This window comes from Synchiropus splendidus, chromosome 3 (assembly GCF_027744825.2).
Source record: "Synchiropus splendidus isolate RoL2022-P1 chromosome 3, RoL_Sspl_1.0, whole genome shotgun sequence".
NCBI classification, from domain to species: Eukaryota; Metazoa; Chordata; class Actinopteri; order Syngnathiformes; family Callionymidae; genus Synchiropus; species Synchiropus splendidus.
In genome coordinates, this window is record NC_071336.1 from 1,618,332 (window position 1) to 1,640,572 (window position 22,241).

The 22,241-nt window shown below is 45.6% G+C and overlaps 1 protein-coding gene across 1 annotated transcript; it reads left to right on the plus strand.

Moving 5' to 3' along the window:
* Positions 1–345: 345 nt before the first annotated feature.
* Positions 346–4,317, plus strand: LOC128755299 (uncharacterized). The gene is made up of 4 exons (XM_053858554.1): positions 346–373; positions 3,439–3,547; positions 3,634–3,773; positions 4,045–4,317. The coding sequence occupies exons 1-4, from the start codon at positions 350–352 to the stop codon at positions 4,315–4,317; spliced, it is 546 nt and encodes a 181-aa protein (XP_053714529.1). The 5' UTR covers positions 346–349.
* Positions 4,318–22,241: the final 17,924 nt, after the last annotated feature.

A 22,241-nucleotide genomic window follows, 5' to 3' on the forward strand; every position in this document is an offset into this window, starting at 1 on the left:
ATACGCCACAGCGCCATAGGCTCGATCAGAAGCGTCAGCGAATATATGGACTTCATATGTCACACCCTTGTGACTGACATCCTTCGGAAGGTATGGCCTAGGAAAGGTGATGTGGCACAGTAGGTCCAGTTCCGCTTCCCAGCTACACCACTCTTGTAGGAGTTCTGCAGGAAGTTCAAAGGAGGAGTTCAAAGCCCCCAGAAGAAAGGAGTTCACTCTGTTGTCTGTTGTTGAGCAAGCGCACTTGGTGGAACATCCCTTTGATGTCCCCGCTGATGGCCACAGGGTGCTCTCGGAACCTCAGTAAAACCCCAAGGAGCGAAGCACCAAGGGTTGGACCAGACAGCAGATGTTGGTTCAGCGTCTGTCCGAGGTAGGAATGGGAGCAGTTGAAGACCAAACGATTGTTCCCATTATGGTGCACAAGGTGGTGGGGAATGTACCAGCACTCCTCTGGCGGTTTCGCTTCTTTCACTTCTTGCACGGCGCCAGACGTGATGAGCTTCTGCATTTCTGCACAGTAATCTTTGGCTTTCTGAGGTTCTCTGAGGAGCCGACGTTCCGTACTGCGCAACAATGGCATGACGGACTCCTTTGGGGCATGTAGCAGTGGCATTTTCTCATGACGCAGTAATGGAGTTGCATATCTGAAAATACCATCCACCTCTACCCTGGCAGTTCTGGACTTAAGCAGTGCAACAGTATGATTATCAAGCTTGGAGCGAGTCACTTCTCTCTCAGGGTGTTGGGGTACGACATCCAGTTTCCAGAGTCTCTCAACATGCTGGAAAATCTCATCCAGGTGTGGTGGGGAGGTGGTCAAGAGGCACTGCGTACTGTGAGATAGCCCCCCCGTATCTCGAACGGGACCTTCAAGAGTCCAGCCCAGCCTTGTATGTACAGCAGCTGGCCCCCCGGGGGGGCCCAGCCTGACTGGCTCAACCGGTGTTATAAGGTGAGGTTGATCAGAACCAATCAGCAGGAAGGGGGTAGCATTCTTAAAGGCCGGGATCGGAAGACCATGCATGTGCTTGAACTTCCGTTGGAGACGTTCCATTGGATAGGTGTATGGGGCAAGGCTGAGGTTGTTAGCTGTATGGATGGACGATCCACTGAGGAAACTTGGAATGACACAGTTTGTCCATGCAATACCTGGACATCGTGGCGAACTGTTCGGAGAGGGAGGTTTTCTGGACTGCCGTTCATGTTCAGACATTTTGCTGCTTCTGCGAGCAGCATTGTCCTTTCATTGTCCTTTTCGTGTAAAACAGTTACTGTCTGCCTTCCTGCACGACCCTCCCCTTTGGTGGTGAACCTCTCCTTACCACTACGCACAGCGACATGACTATCATATCCCTGACACCAGGATTCATACCGAAGCCACTCAGCTAAGTCAGTCAAGGTGTGACTAGTTATGGAATTGTAATGGTGGCGGCGAAAGTCTGCCCGCAGTTCTGGGGGAAGCTTACTCAACAGCCTAGCAACGTGAGAACCACACTTGAGTTCAACTTCCCCTTCTGAACCTAGTGTCTGTAGAAGACCCACCAAGGACTGAATCTGGAGGGAAAACTTCTGAAAGGCTGTGCTATCTCCACACCTGACTTCTGGAGCTTCAAGAACTGTGGCTATTGTCCGAAGTGCCAGCTGGTGAGGTTGTCCAAACTTGTCATGGAGAGCTGCCATGATCTCAGTGTAGGGGTTTGGGGAATTCAAGTAGGCGTCCGCAATCAGCTTGGCTTCTTCCAGCTTCAGATGGTCGAGCAGAACTTGATAGTTGAAGAGCTCAGAGGCTGTTGGAGGAAGTAGGTTCTCCAGAGCAATATGTAGTCGAGAGAACTCACTGGGGTCTGGTTGGATGAATTGGGGGGGGGGGGGGGGGGGGGGGAGGGGGGGAGGGGGGGGGGGGTCCTCTGTAGACCTGATCTACTGGAGGAGGAGGGGCAAAACTGTGGACGGGCTGCTGAGACTGGTGTTGAACATAGGTGCTGGATGCACAGTCATTTGCGGGTGGAGCTGGGAGGGGCCGAATCTGATGTGCATCAATATTCAGGTTTTGCATGCTGTGACGAAGGTCTACAGTTGGTTTCAGGCCAGGGTGGAGGTTCAGGCCAGTCTCCTTCATCCTCCTCTACTGATAGTTCAAAGCTGTTACTCTTCCCTGCATGCTTTCCAGGTTGACCCATAACGGCATGCAAGGAACGGGTTACATCCAGTAGTTCTTTCATCTCCTTTTGTGTCTCATGTAGCTCCTTCAGACCTGATTCGAAGGCTCTTTGGGTATGATATAGTCGGGAGCTCTCGTCATAGCTACTTCTTCCTTCGTAATGTGGGTCCCAGTCTGGAGGTCCTGGAGAAGCTGACAAATCGCTGTAAAGCTCACTGTCCTGGAAGCAAACTGAAGCAAGCGGAGGCATCTCATAATGAGCCGCATCCTCATGGTAGCGTCCGTAGTAAGGCGGTGATACTTGTCTCCTCTGGGTTGGGGTCTCCCATGATTGAGGTGTAGGCTTGCCTGGTGGAGGACGGTCTTCTTGCCGACTGCCAATGTAGTCCACTTGGAAGTCCTGGAATCTCGCTGGACGTTGTGGTCTTCGCTTTGGCCGCACGTCCGGGTACATCTCTCTAGGGTCCATCGTAGATTCTTTATCCAGCTCGAAGGACCACTTAATGTTGAGGAGGAAGGACGATGATGATGCTGGTTCGGATAACTGATAAAGAATCCACGATGGTTGGCCGGTCAGAGCACAGGAGTTCAAGAGATGTGTAAACTGTGTGGTTTATTTGTCCAAGTTCTTGATATATATATATATATATATATATATATATATATGTATATATATATATATATAGTTTCTGTGAAATAACACACAGAAGACAATTATACAAAATTATACAAATTACAATACAATGGTCACACCTTAATGGACAAAACATGTCAAAGAAACCGATTCTCATTCCGTGGGAACGGGCACCATCGTGTGGTGGACAAACGCCACTACCCGCACACGGTCCATTGGATCACGTGACCACTTAACACGCCGCAAAGGGCGGTGGCTAATTGCTGGAGCGTCCTTCGTCGACGACGGACTACTACTACTATATCAAATGCACACAAGGCAACGCACACAACTACGGACTAACCAAACACTGAAAGGCAACTATGGTGAAAACAAACACTTACTTTGGTCATGTACTTGGAACTTAAGACAAAAAACCCAGGAGGACGAGCGGCAGCCAACTACTCTCAGAGCGAACTTCAACCACTACTGCGCATGTCAAAACTGCCACGCAACGTGTGACGTCATCTTAAAGGGAGCCTTCTGTACACTATGTTTGTGACACATGATATAATAATAATACATTATAACATATATGTAGATAGAAATTTTAACCCCCACACCCCCAACACTCATTCTTCAAACAATCTTTTGGTTTCAGGTGAAGTGCTTGCTCTTCTCGAAGGAGCTGAGTTACACAAACAACACCACATGCATGTTGAGGCAGTACCGAGCCTTGAATGAAAATGAACGTGCACAACCCGCGCCAAGTAATAACCCACAATCATTTAAAATGCCATGTCCCTCACTGTGGCCGAAACATAACAACATGATCGAATGTAATGTGTCTGTGTAGGTACCAGGAAACATGCTGTGGATCAGGCTTCGGTTGCCATGGTTGTGAAGGATTCCCAGCCTTTCACACTGGTGGAAGATCAGGGATTTAGGAGCCTCCTGGATCTCCTCGAGCCTACCTATATTATTCCAACTAGACAGGTGAGTATTGTATATCCATAATTTATGCTGTTTGTTGTATGGTAAATGACAGGTGCCATAGTAGTGGGCAGCAGTAGATCAGGTGGTTGAGCAGGTTGTCCAATGACTGCAGGGTTGGCGGTTCAAATCCCGCTCCCACCAAGTTGCTTTCATAGTGTCATTGGGTTAGACCTAATCTCCCTCGCCTCGTGTGAATGAACTCTGAGGTGCTTTGAGTGTCATGAAAAGCGCTATATAAATCTGAGGCATTATTGTTTATTTTATTTTCCAGGCTCTAAAGGCAATGGTCGAGGAGAGATTCCATGCCGAAATGCAGAAGGCAAAAGAAGAGGTCCAGAAAGCTAAAGCTTGCAGTCTGACTGCAGACATGTGGACCTCTATGGACATGGAGGCCTATCTTGGTGTGACGTGTCACTTTATTACTGAGGAGGACACTCTGAACACCATCCTGCTGGGAGTGGAACACTTTCCACAGAGCCACACAGCAGAGAACTTAGCCCAGGCAAAGACAAAAATTATGGCAGAATGGGGAATAAAAGATTAGGTCAAACGCCTGGTCACAGATGCGGCATCCAATATGATAGCCTGTGCACACACTCTTGGTGTAAGGCAAAGCATATGTGTTGCACATTCCCTTAATTTGATTGTGCGAAAGTCATTTGACCAGGTCCCCATATTGTCTGAAATAAGAGCAAAAACCAGAAAAATTGTGGCCTACTTCCGGACCTCCACAACTGCTAAAGAACGCCTTGGCCACATGCAAGAGTCCATGGGAAGACCAAAACATAAGTTGCTAATGGAGGTAGAAACACGCTGGAACAGCACACTGCTTATGCTCCAGCGTGTCTTTGAGCAGCGGGAAGCCATGGGGGCTGCCCTTGCTTTACTGTCACAACTCACATCCAGTGACTTCAAAACAATTGAAGAAATCATTAAAGTGCTTGGCCCATTCCACCAGGCCACTGTTAAGCTGTTAGAGGAGAAACGGGTGTCGGGTCTAAAGTGATACCACAGATGAAAATGCTTCTGCATGCAGTGAACTGCGAAGCTTCTAATGTGACCACAGAAACACCAAAAATGTTGACAGACATTTTAAAAGTAAGGCTGAGGGATCATCTGGCCAAACTAGAGACTGCCAGTGTAATGACACTGGCAACACTGCTGGATCCACGGTTGAAAGTACTTGGATTCCACAGTGAGTTGAGAGCAAATGAGGCCGTAGAAAGACTGAAAACGGAGTGCGCCAACATAATCTCTCTGCCATCAATTCCTCCACAAAGGCCTCAAGTGAAGGATGAAAATGCGGCAGCACAATCAACATTTTATATCTGTTTTCATGTTTACTATAATACTATCATGAAGTGCTGTCTTTTTTTTAGGTGGTGGGAACCTGTGGAGTCTATTTGACACGTCGGTAAATGAGAGTCGGGGCGTGTCCAATGCTGAAGCTGAGGCTATTGTGGAAGTGCAACGGTACCTCATCCAAAAATACATTTCAAGAAATGAGGACCCACTGTTGTTTTGGAAGGACCACAAAACCACATATCCACACCTTTACCAGTTGGCAATTTGGTTCCTTTGCACGCCTGCTTCTCTCCCTGCGAGAAGATTTTCTCAAAGGCATGGGAAATCATATCCGAAAAAAGGAATCGACTGAGCCCCAACACAGTGAAAATGATTGAATATGTCCAAGTTACACAAGCACATCAAGTAACTGAACATACAACTGACAAATCAACGGACAGTTAACCACATAACATCTGGGTTACATCCAATGACCAGCAGATGTCAGCAATGAGCTATTAAATGAGGCCTCGACTGATCAACTGACACAAGCCAAATCTATCAATCACATAGGAAAGCAATGGCACAAGAGGAAGATCATTACCTGTGGATGTGAAGTGACCTTCTGCCAACACAGTCTGGAGCCAAGGTGTTGAAATCAGCGAGGTTTGATTGCAAAATTGGTCCCAGCTGTGTAGCTGTGAAGCTGCAGGAAAGCAGGAGAGGAAACAGAAAAACACACAACTGGGGAACAACAAAATAAAAGTGCTGAACATGGACATGACAAAAAGCTCAAGTAAAGTCAGGTCTGTGTTCCAAAGTTGATAGCAGAAGCAGGAGTTCAGGAACAGTGTCCTGGTTAAAGGTAGAGGGAGGTTGGTGTTTGGCAAACTGAAACAAATGGAAGAAGTGAAAATCGGAAAATACTGTATCACAGATGCCAGTGTCTGTGATGTGGATATTATAAAATAATTTTGGGTGGGATTCGATTTAAAAAAGAATCTTATTATTTGGATAATTTCTGATTAATTAGTCCCAATTAATCGCAGTTTAATCATACAAGAATATTTGCCACAAGAAGCCACATCCTTCAATTGGACCCATATGGACCGATACATACATTTAAACAACAAAATATTGTTTATTTTACATCAGTTTGACAATAGCACAATAAATCACGATGGTGGCGATATTCAAGTTTTTATACCACCTTATTTAAACTAAAGCTCTTTTAATGTCATGAAAATATTTGTATAAAAATTTCAATTTTATAAGAATTTCAAGTACATCCAGAGTAGTGGAAACCCTGGCCATTGTTAGAGAAAAACATTCCTCAACAAAAGCAATCAGATGCTTTTGTTTGCTTTTGGTTCCCTGTTGTCTGGAGAGCAAACTGTTCAATTCAATTCAATTTAATTATGTTTTTGTTGTAATTAGTTAATCATAATAATAAGTTGTAATTAATTAATTGTAATTAACTCGTTAAAGTCCCACGCCTAATTAAAATAGATTCTGTATAAAATTATGGCATGCTGCTGATGTTTAGTGCATTTTTAAACAATGCCTACTGTCTCATGGAATATTGAATAGTTACTTTTTCTTGTCATGTGTCATTGTAGGCCATCAAAACAAGGTTTGCACGTGTCCTCGGAAGTGAGGATTCTGTCCTGGTGCTGTGACGCTACCAAAATTCAAGCTTCGTTGGCTGCATGATCCGAAGCGGAGGGATCTGGTGAAGGCAAGTCTGCTGCCACCACCACCACACAGCAACTGTCTACCAGCAGAGAGGAGGAGTTCTTTGGCTTTGCAGAGAACAAAGAAGCTTCATACCTCAAATCAAAGAAGAAACAGGTTGAGGCATTCTGAATCAATTTCCATTGATAAAAAAATGTCTCTCAAACTTAATGCAGCCACTCCCTCCGTTGCCCCAGTATAAGGTCTATTTAGCCTTGGGAGAACTGATTCTCCCTCCAAAGAGAAACACGCCGTCAGAGCTCAAGTTTGAGAAGCTTCTCCACATGAGGTACAGTCATTGGTTTGTGGGATAGCAATGTTGATGAGTGAAATTCCTAAATGTCTTACTACCACTACTGAAGCACTTTATGCAGCATTTTTTATTTAATTTGTTATTTTATTTATCATAATATCTAGAGTTACGAAAATAATTTATTTTGTTTGTGTGGCTGAAAATATTTGTGTTACCAAACCATTGTCACTGCAGTTAATTTCCCAGTTTGGTATAGTTGTGTTTCTGTTTTATGATTCTCAGCATTGCACTATTTGCACTATTGTTTGTTCTTGCTGCTGTTTGTTCTGTAAAAGACTTGATTTTTGTTTTCACTGCTAAAAGTATAGGTTATACTCTAAATAATTACAATAAATATGACTATCAAAAGTTTCAATATTGTCATTCATTCAGCTGCTCTCACTGTCATGGCCCCTCACACCATGCTTTTATTTTGTCAGCTACTTCCTGCTCCTGTGTGTGTGTCTTTAACTCTCTTGACAGTGTCGGGCGCGATCAGCAGCTGCAATCAATTTCTCACTGATGAATCTCCACCTCTAAAGGAGAAGCTGGAGGTTGATGCAGCTCCACATTGTGAATGTTTCTACACGGTGGTTTGCTTTTGGACTCCTGTTCTGAACATTTTGGCCTTTTACTTCCACATATTTTTTTTCTTCCTGGATTGACTTTTTTTTTTTTGCCTTTGTGCCTGAGAATTTTTGTAAGTTTATTCTATTTGATGTTTTCTTGTTTCTTAGTTCCTTGTCACTCGTGCCCGACCTGTTGTCAGTGTGTTTCTGGACTCTTTTGATGCTCCCTGGATTTCGGTTGAGCTTGCTCCGTTGGAGTTCCTCTTAGTTATTTGTTTGGACTCGGGCCAGGCCCCATTTGTGTTGGCTCTTGTCTTGGACTCTTTGTGGGCATATTGGTATCAGCCTTTCTATACTTCCTGCGCTTGGCTTCTCCACATTGTCTGAGCCGTGACACTCGCACTGCCATTGCACCTTTAGCTCACTCTAAATACGTTTAGGAAATCACAAATGACTAATTGTACAGCTATAACCGATATGTAACTTTACTCTAAGCACAGAATTTTAGGTACACTCACCAGCGAACAAACACACAAGGTGTAGTGATCATTGTGTGGAAACGCATCAAGCGTTTCCACACAATGACACACTGTGTTGATACTGTCACTGAATGCCAACATCTGCTGGACATAAAAAAAATCCCTGCAGCCACCTACCTGACAGACTGAATTGACACTGATTTGGTGAACTACTGTATACAATGAAATCATTTTTCCAATGTTTTTAAATTTTCTCAATTAAATTATACCTTGAAATTCATTTGAATTAGAATGGAAGGAGACAAGGCTTGGAAATGATTATATATATATATATATATATATATATATATATATATATATATATAAAATACCACAAGGGGTTAGTGAAAGGATGCTCTTGATTATTATGCTAGTGAGTTTTCACTTTGGAATTGGCCAGCGTCCACTTCATAGTACTTTTGTAAAAGTTCTTGTAATGCCATCCCACAGGAGATGAATGAGATGGAATACAGTGAAACAAGAGAGCCATCACAAATGAACATGACAGGCCTCCTCACTGCTTGAGTTAAATACAGCCTTAGGAAAACTGTTTGGAATGCCTGCAGGAAATATGGCACACCTCACCACATCAGCTTTCAGGGTGTGCTCATCTTTTATGTCGATGGTGAAGGTGACAGGGCAATCCTCGGAAATCCTCAAATCGGCAATAACCAAAGCATTTAAAAAGTGAACTGGTTTTAGGGGAATGTAATGTTTTTGATGAGTGCTGTTTAAATGTAAAGCTGCAGTGTGGATGGACTGTTATAATTCCTTTCGAAACGACATCAGTCCATTGCAGCCCAGTAAAGCCTCGTCCTTTTTGAGTTTTCCTTAAGTCAAGCCATTCCTTTTTGTTGACAAAAAAAAAACAAAAAAACGGGGCAGACGTGGCATTTGACATATGAAATATGGTTCTTTATCACTGGGATCTGATGATGTGGTCAGAGGTTCCATGTCATTACCCTATAAATATAATTATGAATAATTTAATTTCCACCAATGCCATATGAATTTGGGGAAACATACATCTACATAAACATAAAATCTAGATAATAAACAAATCTAGAAATACTTTTACCATTAAGGCTAGACATTCAGGCTCCTCCATGGCGAAGACAATATATATATATATATATATATATATATATAAATGGTGGGACTTTGACGAATCAATTACGATTAATTAATTACAACATCATTACAATTAATTACAACTTTATTTATTTATTTATTTTTTTTAATTTAACAGTTTGCTCTCCAGACAACAGGGAACCTTTGTAAGTGCAGGAGTTCCTGGTCCACTGATCACATTGATGCACAAGACACGTGGCAGCTAGGATGATAACAACAACAACAACAACAACAACAACAACAACAACAAACATGGAGGAATCCCTGAACAAAAGCAAACAAAAGCACGTGTTTGCTTTTGTTCAGGGAGGTTTTTCACTACACAATGGCCAGGGTTTCCACTACTACACTACAAATATTTTCAAGACATTAAAAGAGCTTTTTTTTCAAAAAGGTGATATAAAAACTTATTGACACCATCATGATTTATTGTGCTATTGTCAAACTGAAAATAAACAATATTTTGTTGTTTAAATGTATGTATGGCTCCATCATTCGTTTCAGTAATATACCAAATTCATCCAAATTGAAAAATGTGGCTTCTTGTGGCAAATATTCTTATACCATTAAACAGTGATTAATTGAGATTAATTAATCACAAATTCTGTCATTAACTCAATTTTTTTAATCGAATCCCACCACTTTACTTCAGAATTCTATTAAAAAAACAAAACAAAAAAACATGTATATTAGCCAGGCATCCTGAATGTGAATCCAATGAAAGATTCCACTAACCCCTTGTGGTACTTTTTATATATTTTTTAAAATATGCATGTTATTATATGACAATGTGTGTATTTATTTGTAAAAGACGTTGAAGCCATATTCTTACAATACATAAAGTCTATTTATTTCAGTACACAGCACATTGTTATCGGTCATCTCAGAAAACACAACAAACATTTCGACACATTCAACACTTCACTGGAGCTTTCGGTGTCGCTACCGTAACTGCACAAATACACACACTTTTTTTTGTTGTGAAAAGGCGGGATGGGTATATGTAGATTGCAGGCTTGCGTGATGCCAGTGTCTTTATTCATGTCACAACAATCAGCTTACCAGTGTGCTTCGCGTTCTTGCCTTAACACGCCTTGCTAGTGATGAGGGTTAGGTTAGGCTAACCCTAACGCCAACTCTACACCGGTTAAGCACAACGTGAAGCCATGCCTCGTCGCCATTAAGTTATATCCTTTCACATATATATGGACAACAGGAAAGCACAGTCGTACTGTATCTCATGTCTGCCATTATTCACTCTATCACTCACTGGATGCTCAAAATCATGCAATGGCAAATGAGGGAAGTTGTATTTATATGAATAAGTGTTTTTTTTTAACATTTGTTATCCCAATGTTGTCAAAATATTTGTTTTCATTTGTTATACCGTTACAGGTGCTGATATACTTTGTAGGGCAGCCTCTTCTGAAGACTGAGAGTCTCCTTTCTTGGTGGAAGGCAAATGAACGCCTGTTCTCAGCAACTGGATATATCATCTCAAAGAAGAGAACCAGCTCAACATACCAGCCTTAATTTTCAGATGGCACACTTCTTCTGATTTGAACAAACATGTCAGTGAAGCCTCGTGTCAATTTTTAGAGTGCCACCTACTGAGCTGTGAAAATAATGGCAGTATTTCATGAAGCCTTGGCAGAACTTCACTTCTGCTGTTGCAGAGAGTGTAGGACCACCATAACTCTATTAAAAACTGATTTGATTCAGATTTTGAACCACACATCAACTCAAGACATTGTCATCAAGGGTTTGTGAGACTTTTTCGTTTGTTCGGCACTTTTTATCAGAGGTTTCAATCCGAGTTCCAGAGGGGTGGATAATACGGTGGAAATCACAGGCAAGTTGTCAGGGTTCCCCTCTGTAAGAAGCCAAAGTGGTTTGTGCTTGGTTTCAAGCCGAGGACCTTCCACACGTTGGGCAGATGTGTTAACCACCACACTGCAGATACATGACAAGCCTTTTTTTCAAATGATGGCATGAAAGACACCGAACCATCGAGTGCCATGAACAGTTCAAGTATTTTTTAATGAACGCACTGATGAACGGAACATGACAGGTAGTAGTGAGCATTGTTGAGATGAACTGTGATAACTCAAAGTTTCAAATCACATCCCAAACTGATCGTTGTTCTTGAACCAAAGGCATTAACCCTGTGGTGGGAAAACTGGTCCTCAAAGGGTCGGGTTGGGAAGGTCACGTCTCTGACAACCCAGTCTCACTGAAAAACATGCAATAATGAAGTTTGTCAATCCATTTGACAGAAATGTTTCAAAAAACGTCACCTTGGTATATTTTACTTCTCAATAGCTTTCAGGTTTCTCCGCTGTCTGAACACAAAATATGGCGAACATCCGTTCTATTTTTCATTTTATTTTTTTAGTGTGGGTCTCGATGAACTACTTGTATTGTGACGTTTGCTCATCTCGCGTGCAATTCTTATGTAAATTGCTATTTTTATAATAATAAAAGTGTCTGTAGAGTTTTGCTCGCATTTCTAGGGACAATTTATTCTTTATTGTCATACTACCCACTCGGTTTATGTATATGACACTTGTTTCTTTTTTTTTTTTTTTTTTTTGTTTTGGCCCAAATTCTTTTGTGGGTGTCATTGAAATAGTATTATGACGTTTGCACATGTTACCTGTTATTCCACAGTACATTGCAAGATTTAAAAATAATGAAAAGCTTTTGTTATGTTTTGATCACATCATGCTATATTCTTTGCCTTTGTGTTACCTGATCGGTTAATGTATATGATGCTTAGATTTTTCTGTTTCGACCCAGACTCTTTTGTGGGTCTTGATGAAATAGTAGTATAGAGGGTTTTCACGGCATGGCCATCAACATGTCGCTCTTGGCCTGCTCGATGGACAGGATGCTGTACAGCAAAGAGGACCTGACTAGGGAGGAGCTACAGGAGGCCCAGGTAACGATGGCGGCCTTCCTACAAGGTGAGGGGATCACCGAACATTTGGAGAAGCTGGAGAGCTCACGGAAGACGGCGGCCCCGCTTTCTGGCATGCTGAAAGTGGGCACGGAGAAGAGGCAGGCGCCTCCCCCGTGCAAGCGGCCTAGTTCCCAGTCCGATTGCAGGGAGGACCGAAGGGGTACACGCCAGGAGGAGAGCAGTGAGGACCGGAGGCGGCAACCATCACGGACCCATGAACAGGAGGTGAGCTAGCCGAGACCAGGCCCTTCCAGCAGCGGTGCTCTGTGGAGGGAGGAGACGAAAGACTCCTTCATCTGACTTCAGATTCAATGAAAAATCCCAAAAGTATTCTCTGCCTGGTAATTCATGTACTTGCACGTGGTTCTGCAGTCCTGGCTTGACCCCTGTGGCCTAATACAACGGTTCCTGCTTGTCGACGCGTTTTTCGAGTAGGAGTTAGGACGTCACCATCTTCACGGACCACCGGTTCTGATGTGGGGAAGATGACGACCGACCATTTTGTGCGACCCCTAGCGGACGAGTGTGGCTCACGCGGGAGGTTCGGGCATTTTGTCTCTCCACCCTGCACAGTGCAGGAGAGAGAATGTCTCGACCAGGAAGTCTCGTCTTTATTAAAAAAAAAGGGGCGAGAGTGGATCAGGAAGATGGGTTTTTTTGATGATGAGGTAGCGACAGCCAGAGACAACGCCCGTGTGAGAGCCTGCAATGTCATGTCGCGGCTCATGTCTGCAGCGCACCCAGTTCAGCCGCTTGAAGCTGGACCCAGTGAAGGACAAGAATCGCTGTCTGGTGCTGTCCGGACAGGCACGTCGGGATCTGATGTTCTGGGACTCTCGCGCACGTCTGATAAGGGGCATGCCGATCAGTTGTGTCCCTCGATATCTTCACATGTTCACAGACGCGTCCCTGTCGGGCTGGGGCAGGGCGCTGGACGGAGACAGCGTGGGTGGAGTCTGGTCAGGTCCGCCACATAAATGTTTTAGAGTTGATGGCGGTGGACCTAGTTCTTCGCCACTTTGCTCCTCGCGTGGAAAGGCACCATGTCATGATCAGGTCGGACAACTCGACTGCTGTAGCGTACCTGAACAGACAAGGGGGTGTCAGGTCACCCGCTCTCCACAAGGTGGCAGCATCCATCTTAGAATAGGCGGACAGTCATCTGCTGTCACTGAGAGCACGTCACGTCCCGGTGTTGCTCAATGTGGGAGCAGACGGTATGTCCCGAGGGGGTGCCCTGATGCAGGAGTGGGAGCTGTCGCCTCGAATTATAACATCTGTTTGGAGCCGGTTCGGATTACTGATCTGTTCGCTACAAAAGCGAATGCAAAATGTCCCCTCTGGTTCTCTTTGAGGGCGTCGGACTGCACAGACCTAAACCTAACCAGAACCCTTAATCTAGACTGTAGAAGTAAAAATTTTAAGTAGTTAAAAAAGAAACTTTCATCACCTGTACGTGATATAACCATGGATGGATGCGCTTACCAGTAAACGTCAGTTGGTAAAACATGCGCAATTTCCGGTTCCAGTCCCAGAATTTCCAGCTGACCGCATCAGGCAGTGACAGTCTAATAGACAGCATAGTAGCGGATGACAATGCCTGTTTAAAAATTTGTTGACCGAACGTTCGTGCGCCCGCATGCATGCACGGTGAATATGTTTCATTTAATTCCACGAAAATGTGGCACATTCACTAAACTGATTCAGACTAATTTAAACCAAAAAAATGCATTTCCATATTATGATTCTGCGCTGGTTTTTCTCTGTGAATTTGTCGGGAAACATAACAGAGAGCACAGGGGAACAAAAACCGGAGAATGAATAAGAACCAAGCTTTTTTCCTGTCTAGCTTTATTACATCATGACTCAGCGTGTTTCAATAAGGAGCATACATACATACCTATTATTCTGAGGAGAAGGCACTTGATCAGAGTGTTAAAAGTGGAGAGATTTTGCCGTCTGCAATATTCTGACTAGCAGACAATGAATGACAGTTCGCTTTCGAGGTTGCTCTACCCTTCTGCCTTAAAGTGTAGCGGTCGGGTTGGAGTTGGGGCAGTGACACCACTCTCAGAATACGCATCTGGGCGGCTCGCCCAGAGAATTTACACAGTCGTAGGGATTGTTTAACAGAGAGTTGGAGAGTCTGACTCCGGGATTTGTGACCGTTCATACTGAAACCTGTCTTCTCAGAAAACATGAAAATAATGTATTTATGTCTAAATGTTACGCATTGTTGCTTTCCCAATTGCAATATGATAAAATCGACTAAACACATCCACAGTGAAGGTGTATATTTGCATTAAATATCCACATGACGTAATGACAAAACAGGACCCTTGGACTCTTGGTATTAACTGTTGTGACTGGCTGATAACCACCTTGTCCAACCATCTGACTGTATTCTGAAAGAGCAAAAAGTGTGCATTTAAATGTTTTACAAAACATCAAGGCACATTCATGAACAGCATTATCATTCAAAAAACATATCATAAGTGTTTCGTCTTGCTTCACCAAATTATACAATGGGTTCTGCAAAAGTAAGCAAGGTGTGGTGTTTGTAGTGAGAATTGCATCATTACCATATTAGGTCACGTGATGTGCCAGCCCACTTTGCTCATTACCATATTTGTCATGTGATGCTGCGCCCACTTTGACGCCTACTTCCCAACCAACTTTGCTCAACACCATATTTGGTCGCGTGACACGCCGCCCACTTAGTTCATTACCATATTTGGTCGCATGACGCCCCGCCATCTTTGCTCATTACCATATTTAGTCGTGTAACGCCCCGCCATCTTTGTTCAGTAACATATATGGTCGCGTGACACGCCGCCCACTTTGCCGGCCACTTTGACGCTCACTTTGCTCATGACCATTTCTGGTTGCGTCAAGCGACGCCCACTTTGCTTATTAAAATATTTGGTCACGTGATGCGGCACTTACTATGCGCATTACCATATTTGGTCGTGTAACGCGCCGCACACATTGCTTATAACCATATCTGGTTGCATGACGGGACACCCACTTTGCTTATTACTTTATTTGGTCACGTGATGCGGCCCTCACTTTGGGCATTACCATTTTTGGTCGCGCAACGCGCAGCCCACTTTGATCATTACAATATTTGGTCCAATGACGCACTGCGCACTTAGCTAATTACCATATTTGGTGGCGTGACGCGTGACCCACTTTGTTCATTACCATATTTGGTCGCATGACGCGCCGCCCTCTTTGTTCATTACTATATTTGGGTGTGTGACGCGCCTCCCACTTTGTTCTTTACCATATTTGGTGGCGTGACGCGCCGCCCACTTTGCGAATAACCTTATTTGGTCGTTCAACGCACCGTTCACTTTGCTCATAACCATATCTGGTTGCGTGAGGCGACTCCCACTTTGTTCATTACCATATTTGATCATGTGACGCGCCGCCGACTTTGTTCTTCATCATATTTGGTCACGTGACACGCCTCCCACTTTGTTCATTAACATATTTGGTCGCGTGACGCGGCGTCCGCTTTGTTCATTACCATATTTGGTTGTGTGACGCTCTGCCTAATTTGCTCATTACTATATTTGGTCGCGTGACGCACCGCCCACTTTTCTCATTACAATATTTGGTTGCGTGACGCGCTACCAACTTTGCTCATTACCATATTTGTTGGTGTGACGCGCGGCCCACTTTGTTCATTATCATATTTGGTTGTGTGACGCACCGCCTACTTTGCTCATTACAACATTTGGTCGCGTGACGCGCCGCCCACTTTGCTCATAACCATATTTGTTGGCGTGACGCGCCGCCCACTTTGCTCATTACCTTATTTGGTTGTGTGACGCGTCTCCCATGTTATTTATTACCAAATTCGGTGGTGTGACGCGCCGTCCACGTTGTCCATTCCCATATTTGGTTGTGTGACGCACCGCCCACTTTTCTCATTACCATATTTGGTGGCGTGACGCTCCGCCCACTTTGCTCATTACCATATTTGGTGGCGTGACGCGCGGCCCACTTTATTCATTACCCTATTTGGTTGTGTGACGCGCCGGCCATGTTCATCATTACCAAATTTGGTCGTGTGACGCACCACCCATGTTGTTCATTACCATATTTGGTTGTGTGACGCACCGCCTACTTTGTTCATTACAATATTTGGTCGCGTGACGCGCTACCAACTTTGCTCATTACCATATTTGTTGGTGTGACGCGCGGCCCACTTTGTTCATTATCATATTTGGTTGTGTGACGCACCGCCTACTTTGCTCATTACAACATTTGGTCGCGTGACGCGCCGCCCACTTTGCTCATAACCATATTTGTTGGCGTGACGCGCCGCCCACTTTGCTCATTACCTTATTTGGTTGTGTGACGCGTCTCCCATGTTATTTATTACCAAATTCGGTGGTGTGACGCGCCGTCCACGTTGGCCATTACCATATTTGGTTGTGTGACGCACCGCCCACTTTTCTCATTACCATATTTGGTGGCGTGACGCTCCGCCCACTTTGCTCATTACCATATTTGGTGGCGTGACGCGCGGCCCACTTTGTTCATTACCCTATTTGGTTGTGTGACGCGCCGGCCATGTTGATCATTACCAAATTTGGTCGTGTGACGCACCACCCACGTTGTTCATTACCATATTTGGTTGTGTGATGCACCGCCTACTTTGTTCATTACAATATTTGGTCGCGTGACGCGCTACCAACTTTGCTCATTACCATATTTGTTTGTGTGACGCGCCGCCCACTTTGCTCATTACAATATTTGGTCGCGTGACGCGCCACCCACTTTGTTCAATATCATATTTGGTTGTGTGACGCGCCACCCATGTTATTCATTACCAAATTTGGTCGTGTGACGCGCCGCCCACTTTGTACATCACCATATTTGGTCACGTGACGCGCCGCCCTCTTTGTTCATTACTATATTTGGGTGTGTGACGCACTGCCCACTTTGTTCTTTATCATATTTGGTGGCGTGACGCGCCGCCCACTTTGCGAATAACCTTAATTGGTCGTTCAACGCACCGTTCACTTTGCTCATAACCATATCTGGTTGCGTGAGGCGACTCCGACTTTGTTCATTACCATATTTGGTCGCGTGACGCGGCGTCCACTTTGTTCATTACCATATTTGGTTGTGTGACGCTCTGCCTAATTTGCTCAATACAATATTTGGTCGCGTGACGCACCGCCCACTTTTCTCATTACCATATTTGGTGGCGTGACGCTCCGCCCACTTTGCTCATTACCATATTTGGTGGCGTGACGCGCGGCCCACTTTGTTCATTACCCTATTTGGTTGTGTGACGCGCCGCCCATGTTGATCATTACCAAATTTGGTCGAGTGACGCACCGCCTACTTTGTTCATTACAATATTTGGTCGCGTGACGCGCCACCAACTTTGCTCATTACCATATTTGTTGGTGTGACGCGCCGCCCACTTTGCTCATTACCATATTGGGTCGCGTGACGCGCCACCCACTTTGTTCAATACCATATTTGGTTGTGTGACGCGCCTCCCATGTTATTTATTACCAAATTCGGTGGTGTGACGCGCCGTCCACGTTGTCCATTACCATATTTGGTTGTGTGACGCACCGCCCACTTTTCTCATTACCATATTGGGTGGCGTGACGCTCCGCCCACTTTGCTCATTACCATATTTGGTGGCGTGACGCGCGGCCCACTTTGTTCATTACCCTATTTGGTTGTGTGACGCGCCGCCCATGTTGATCATTACCAAATTTGGTCGTGTGACGCACCGCCTACTTTGTTCATTACAATATTTGGTCGCGTGACGCGCCACCAACTTTGCTCATTACCATATTTGTTGGTGTGACGCGCCGCCCACTTTGCTCATTACCATATTGGGTCGCGTGACGCGCCACCCACTTTGTTCAATACCATATTTGGTTGTGTGACGCGCCTCCCATGTTATTCATTACAAAATTTGGTCGTGTGACGCGCCGTCCACGTTGTCCATTACCATATTTGGTTGTGTGACGCTCCGCCTACTTTGCTCATTACAATAATTGGTTGCGTGACGCGCCGCCCACTATGCCCATTACCATATTTGGTCGCGTGACGCGACACCCACTTTGCCGCCATCTATTCTCACTACCATATTTGGTCGCGTGACGCGCAACCCACTTTGTTCATTACCATATTTGGTCACATGACGCGTCGCCCTCTTTGATCATAACTATATTTGGTTGTGTAACGCGCCGCCCATGTTCATTACCAAATTTGGTCGTGTGACGCGGTGCCCACGTTGTTCAACACTATATTTGGTTGTGTGACGCTCCGCCCACTTTACTCATTACAATATTAGGTCACGTGACGCGCGACACACTTTGTACATCACCATATTTGATGATGTGACGCGCCGCCCTCTTTGTTCATTACTATATTTGGTTGTGTGACTCGCCGCCCATGTTGTTCATTACCAAATTTGGTCGTGTGACGTGCCGCACACGTTGTTCATTACCATATTTGGTTGAGTGACGCACTGCCTACTTTGCTCATTACAATATTTGTTGGCGTGACGCCCCGCCCACTTTGTTCATTAACATATTTGTTGGCGTGACGCGCCGCCCACTTTGTTTATCACCATATTTGGTCGCGTGACGTGCCGCCTACTGTGTTCATTGGCATATTTGGTTGTCACGCTCCGCCCCCTTTTCTCATTTCCATATTTGGTCGCATGACGCCCCACCCTCTTTGTACATTGCCATATTTCGTCGTGTGAAGCTCCGCCCACTTTGCCGCCATCTTTTCTCACGAGCATATTTGGTTGTATGACTCACCGCCCATGTTGATCATTACCAAATTTGGTCGTGTGACGCGCGACCCACTTTGTTCATTACCATATTTGGTCGCGTGACGCGTGGCCCACTTTGTTCATTACCCTATTTGGTTGTGTGACGCGCCGACCATGTTGATCATTACCAAATTTGGTCGTGTGACGCACCGCCCACGTTGTTCATTACCATATTTGGTTGTGTGACGCACCGCCTACTTTGCTCATTACAATATTTGGTCGCATGACGCGCCGCCCACTTTGTTCTTTACCATATTTGGTTGTTTGACGCGCCGCCCATGTTGTTCATTGCCAAAGTTGGTCGTGTGACGCGCCACCCACGTTGTCCATTACCATATTTGGTTGTGTGACGCTCCGCCAGCTTTACTCATTACAATATTTGGTCGCGTGACGCGCCGCCCACTATGCTCATTACCATATTTGGTCGCGTGACGCGCCGGCCACTTTGCCGCCATCTATTCTCACTACCATATTTGGTCGCGTGACTCGGCGCCCACTTTGTTCTTTACCATATTTAGTGGCGTGACGCGCCGCCCACTTGGTTTGTCACCATATTTGGTCACGTGACGCCCCGCCCACTGTGTTCATTGCCATATTTGGTTTAGTCACGCTCCGCCCCCTTTACTCATTTCCATATTTGGTCGCGGGACGCCCCACCCTCTTCGTTCATTGCCATATTTCGTCGTGTAAAGCTCCGACCACTTCGCCGCCATCTTTTCTCACGTCCATATTTGGTCGCGTTATGCTCAGCCCACTTTATTCATTACCATATTTGGTTGTTTGACGCTCCGCTTACTTTGCTGATTACAATATTTGGTGGCGGGGCGCGCCGCCCACTTTGTTCATTACCATATTTGGTCACGTGACGCGCTGCCCACTCTTCCGCCCACTTTGCCGCCCACATAGCGCATAGCCATATTTGGTTGTTCAACGGACGGTTCACTTTGCTCATAACCATATTACTGGTTGCGTGAGCCGACGCCCTCTTTGTTCATTACCATATTTGGTCACGTGACGGTCGCCCACTTTGTTCATTGCCATATTTGGTCGGGTGATGCGCCGACCACTTTGCCACCCACTTTGCCGCCCACTTTGACTCCCACTCTTCGGCCCACTTTGTGCATTATCATTTTTCGTCGTTCAACGCGCCGTTCACTTTGCTCATAATCATATCTCGTTGCTTGAACCGACGCCGACTTTGTTCATTGCCATATTTGGTCCAGTGACGTGGCGCCAACTTTGCTCATTATAATATTTGATAGCGTGACGCGCCGCCCACTTCGCTCATTACCATATCTGGTTGCGAGATGCGACGCCAACTTTGTTCATTACCATATTTGGTCACGCAACGTGCCGCCCTCTTTGCTCATTACCATTTTTGGTCGAGTGACACGCCGCCCACTTTGCCGCCCACTTTGCCGCCCACTTTGCCGCCCACTTTGCCGCCCTCTTTGCTCATTACCGTTTTTGGTCGAGTGACACGCCGCCCACTTTGCCGCCCACTTTGCCGCCCACTTTGCCGCCCACTTTGCCGCCCACTTTGCCGCCCACTTTGCCGCCCACTTTGCTCATAACCATATTTAGTCAAGTGATGCGCCGCCCACTTTGTTAATTAAGATATTTGGTCGTGTGACGCGCCGCCCGCCTTGCTTATTACCATATTCGGTCGCGTGACGTGCCGTCCACTTTGCTCATTACCATATTTGGTCTCATGACGGACCGACGCACTTTGTTCATTGCCATATTTGGTTGTGTGACGCGCCGCCCACTTTGCAGCCCATATTGCCGCCCACTTTGCCGCCCACTTTGCCGCCCTCTTTGCTCATTACCGTTTTTGGTCGAGTGACACGCCACCCACTTTGCCGCCCACTTTGCCGCCCACTTTGCCGCCAACTTTGCTCATAACCATATTTAGTCAAGTGATGCGCCGCCCACTTTGTTAATTAAGATATTTGGTCGTGTGACGCGCCGCCCGCCTTGCTTATTACCATATTCGGTCGCGTGACGTGCCGTCCACTTTGCTCATTACCATATTTGGTCTCATGACGCACCGACGCACTTTGTTCATTGCCATATTTGGTTGTGTGACGCGCTGCCCACTTTGCCGCCCATATTGCGTATTAACATATTTGGTCGTTCAACGCGCCATTCCCTTTGCTCATAACCATATCTGGTTGCGTGAGGCGGCGCCCATTTTGCCGCCCATATTGCGTATTAACCTATTTGGTCATTCAACGCGCCATTCCCTTTGCTCATAACCATATCTGGTTGCGTGAGGCGCCGCCCGATTTTGATCTTCATCACATTTGTTGGTGTGACGCGCCGCCCACTTTGTTCATTACCATATTTGGTTGTGTGACGCTCAGCCTTATTCTCTACTTGCAATATTTGGTCGCGTGACGCAACGCCCACTTTCCTCATTACCATGTTTGGTCATGTGACGCGCCGCCCACTTTGCTCATTACCATAATTGGTCGCGTGACGCGCCGCCCACTTTGCCGCCCACTTTGCCGCCCACTTTGTGCATTACCATATTTGGTTGTGTGTCGCGCCGACCATGTTGATCATTACCATATTTGGTCGTGTGACGCGCCGCCCACGTTGTTCATTACCATATTTGGTTGTGTGACGCACCGCCTACTTTGCTCATTACAATATTTGGTCGCGTGACGCGCCGCCCACTTTGCTCATTACCATATTTGTTGGCGTGACGCGCCGCCCACTTTGCTCATTACCATATTTGGTCGCGTGACGCGGGACCGACTTTGTTCATTACCATATTTGGTGGCGTGACGCGCCGCCCACTTTCTTTATCACCATATTTGGTCGCGTGACGTGCCGCCCACTGTGTTCATTGGCATATTTGGTTGTGTCACGCTACGCCCCCTTTACTCATTTCCATATTTGGTCACATGACGCCCCACCCTCTTGGTTCATTGCCATATTTCGTCGTGTGAAGCTCCGCCCACTTTGCCGCCATCGTTTCTCACGAGCATATTTGGTTGTGTGACTCACCGCCCATGTTGATCATTACCAAATTTGGTCGCGTGACCCGCCGACCACTTTGCCTGCATCTATTCTCACTACCATATTTGGTCGAGTGACTCGCCGCCCACTTTGTTACTTACCATATTTGGTGGCGTGACGCACCG

Coding starts and splice junctions, on each gene's coding strand:
- LOC128755299 (XM_053858554.1), top strand. CDS start 350: ATGTTGGTTCAGCGTCTGTCCGAG. Junction 3,548..3,633: donor ACGTGCACAACCCGCGCCAA/GTAATAACCCAC, acceptor GTGTCTGTGTAG/GTACCAGGAAACATGCTGTG. Junction 3,774..4,044: donor ATATTATTCCAACTAGACAG/GTGAGTATTGTA, acceptor TTTATTTTCCAG/GCTCTAAAGGCAATGGTCGA.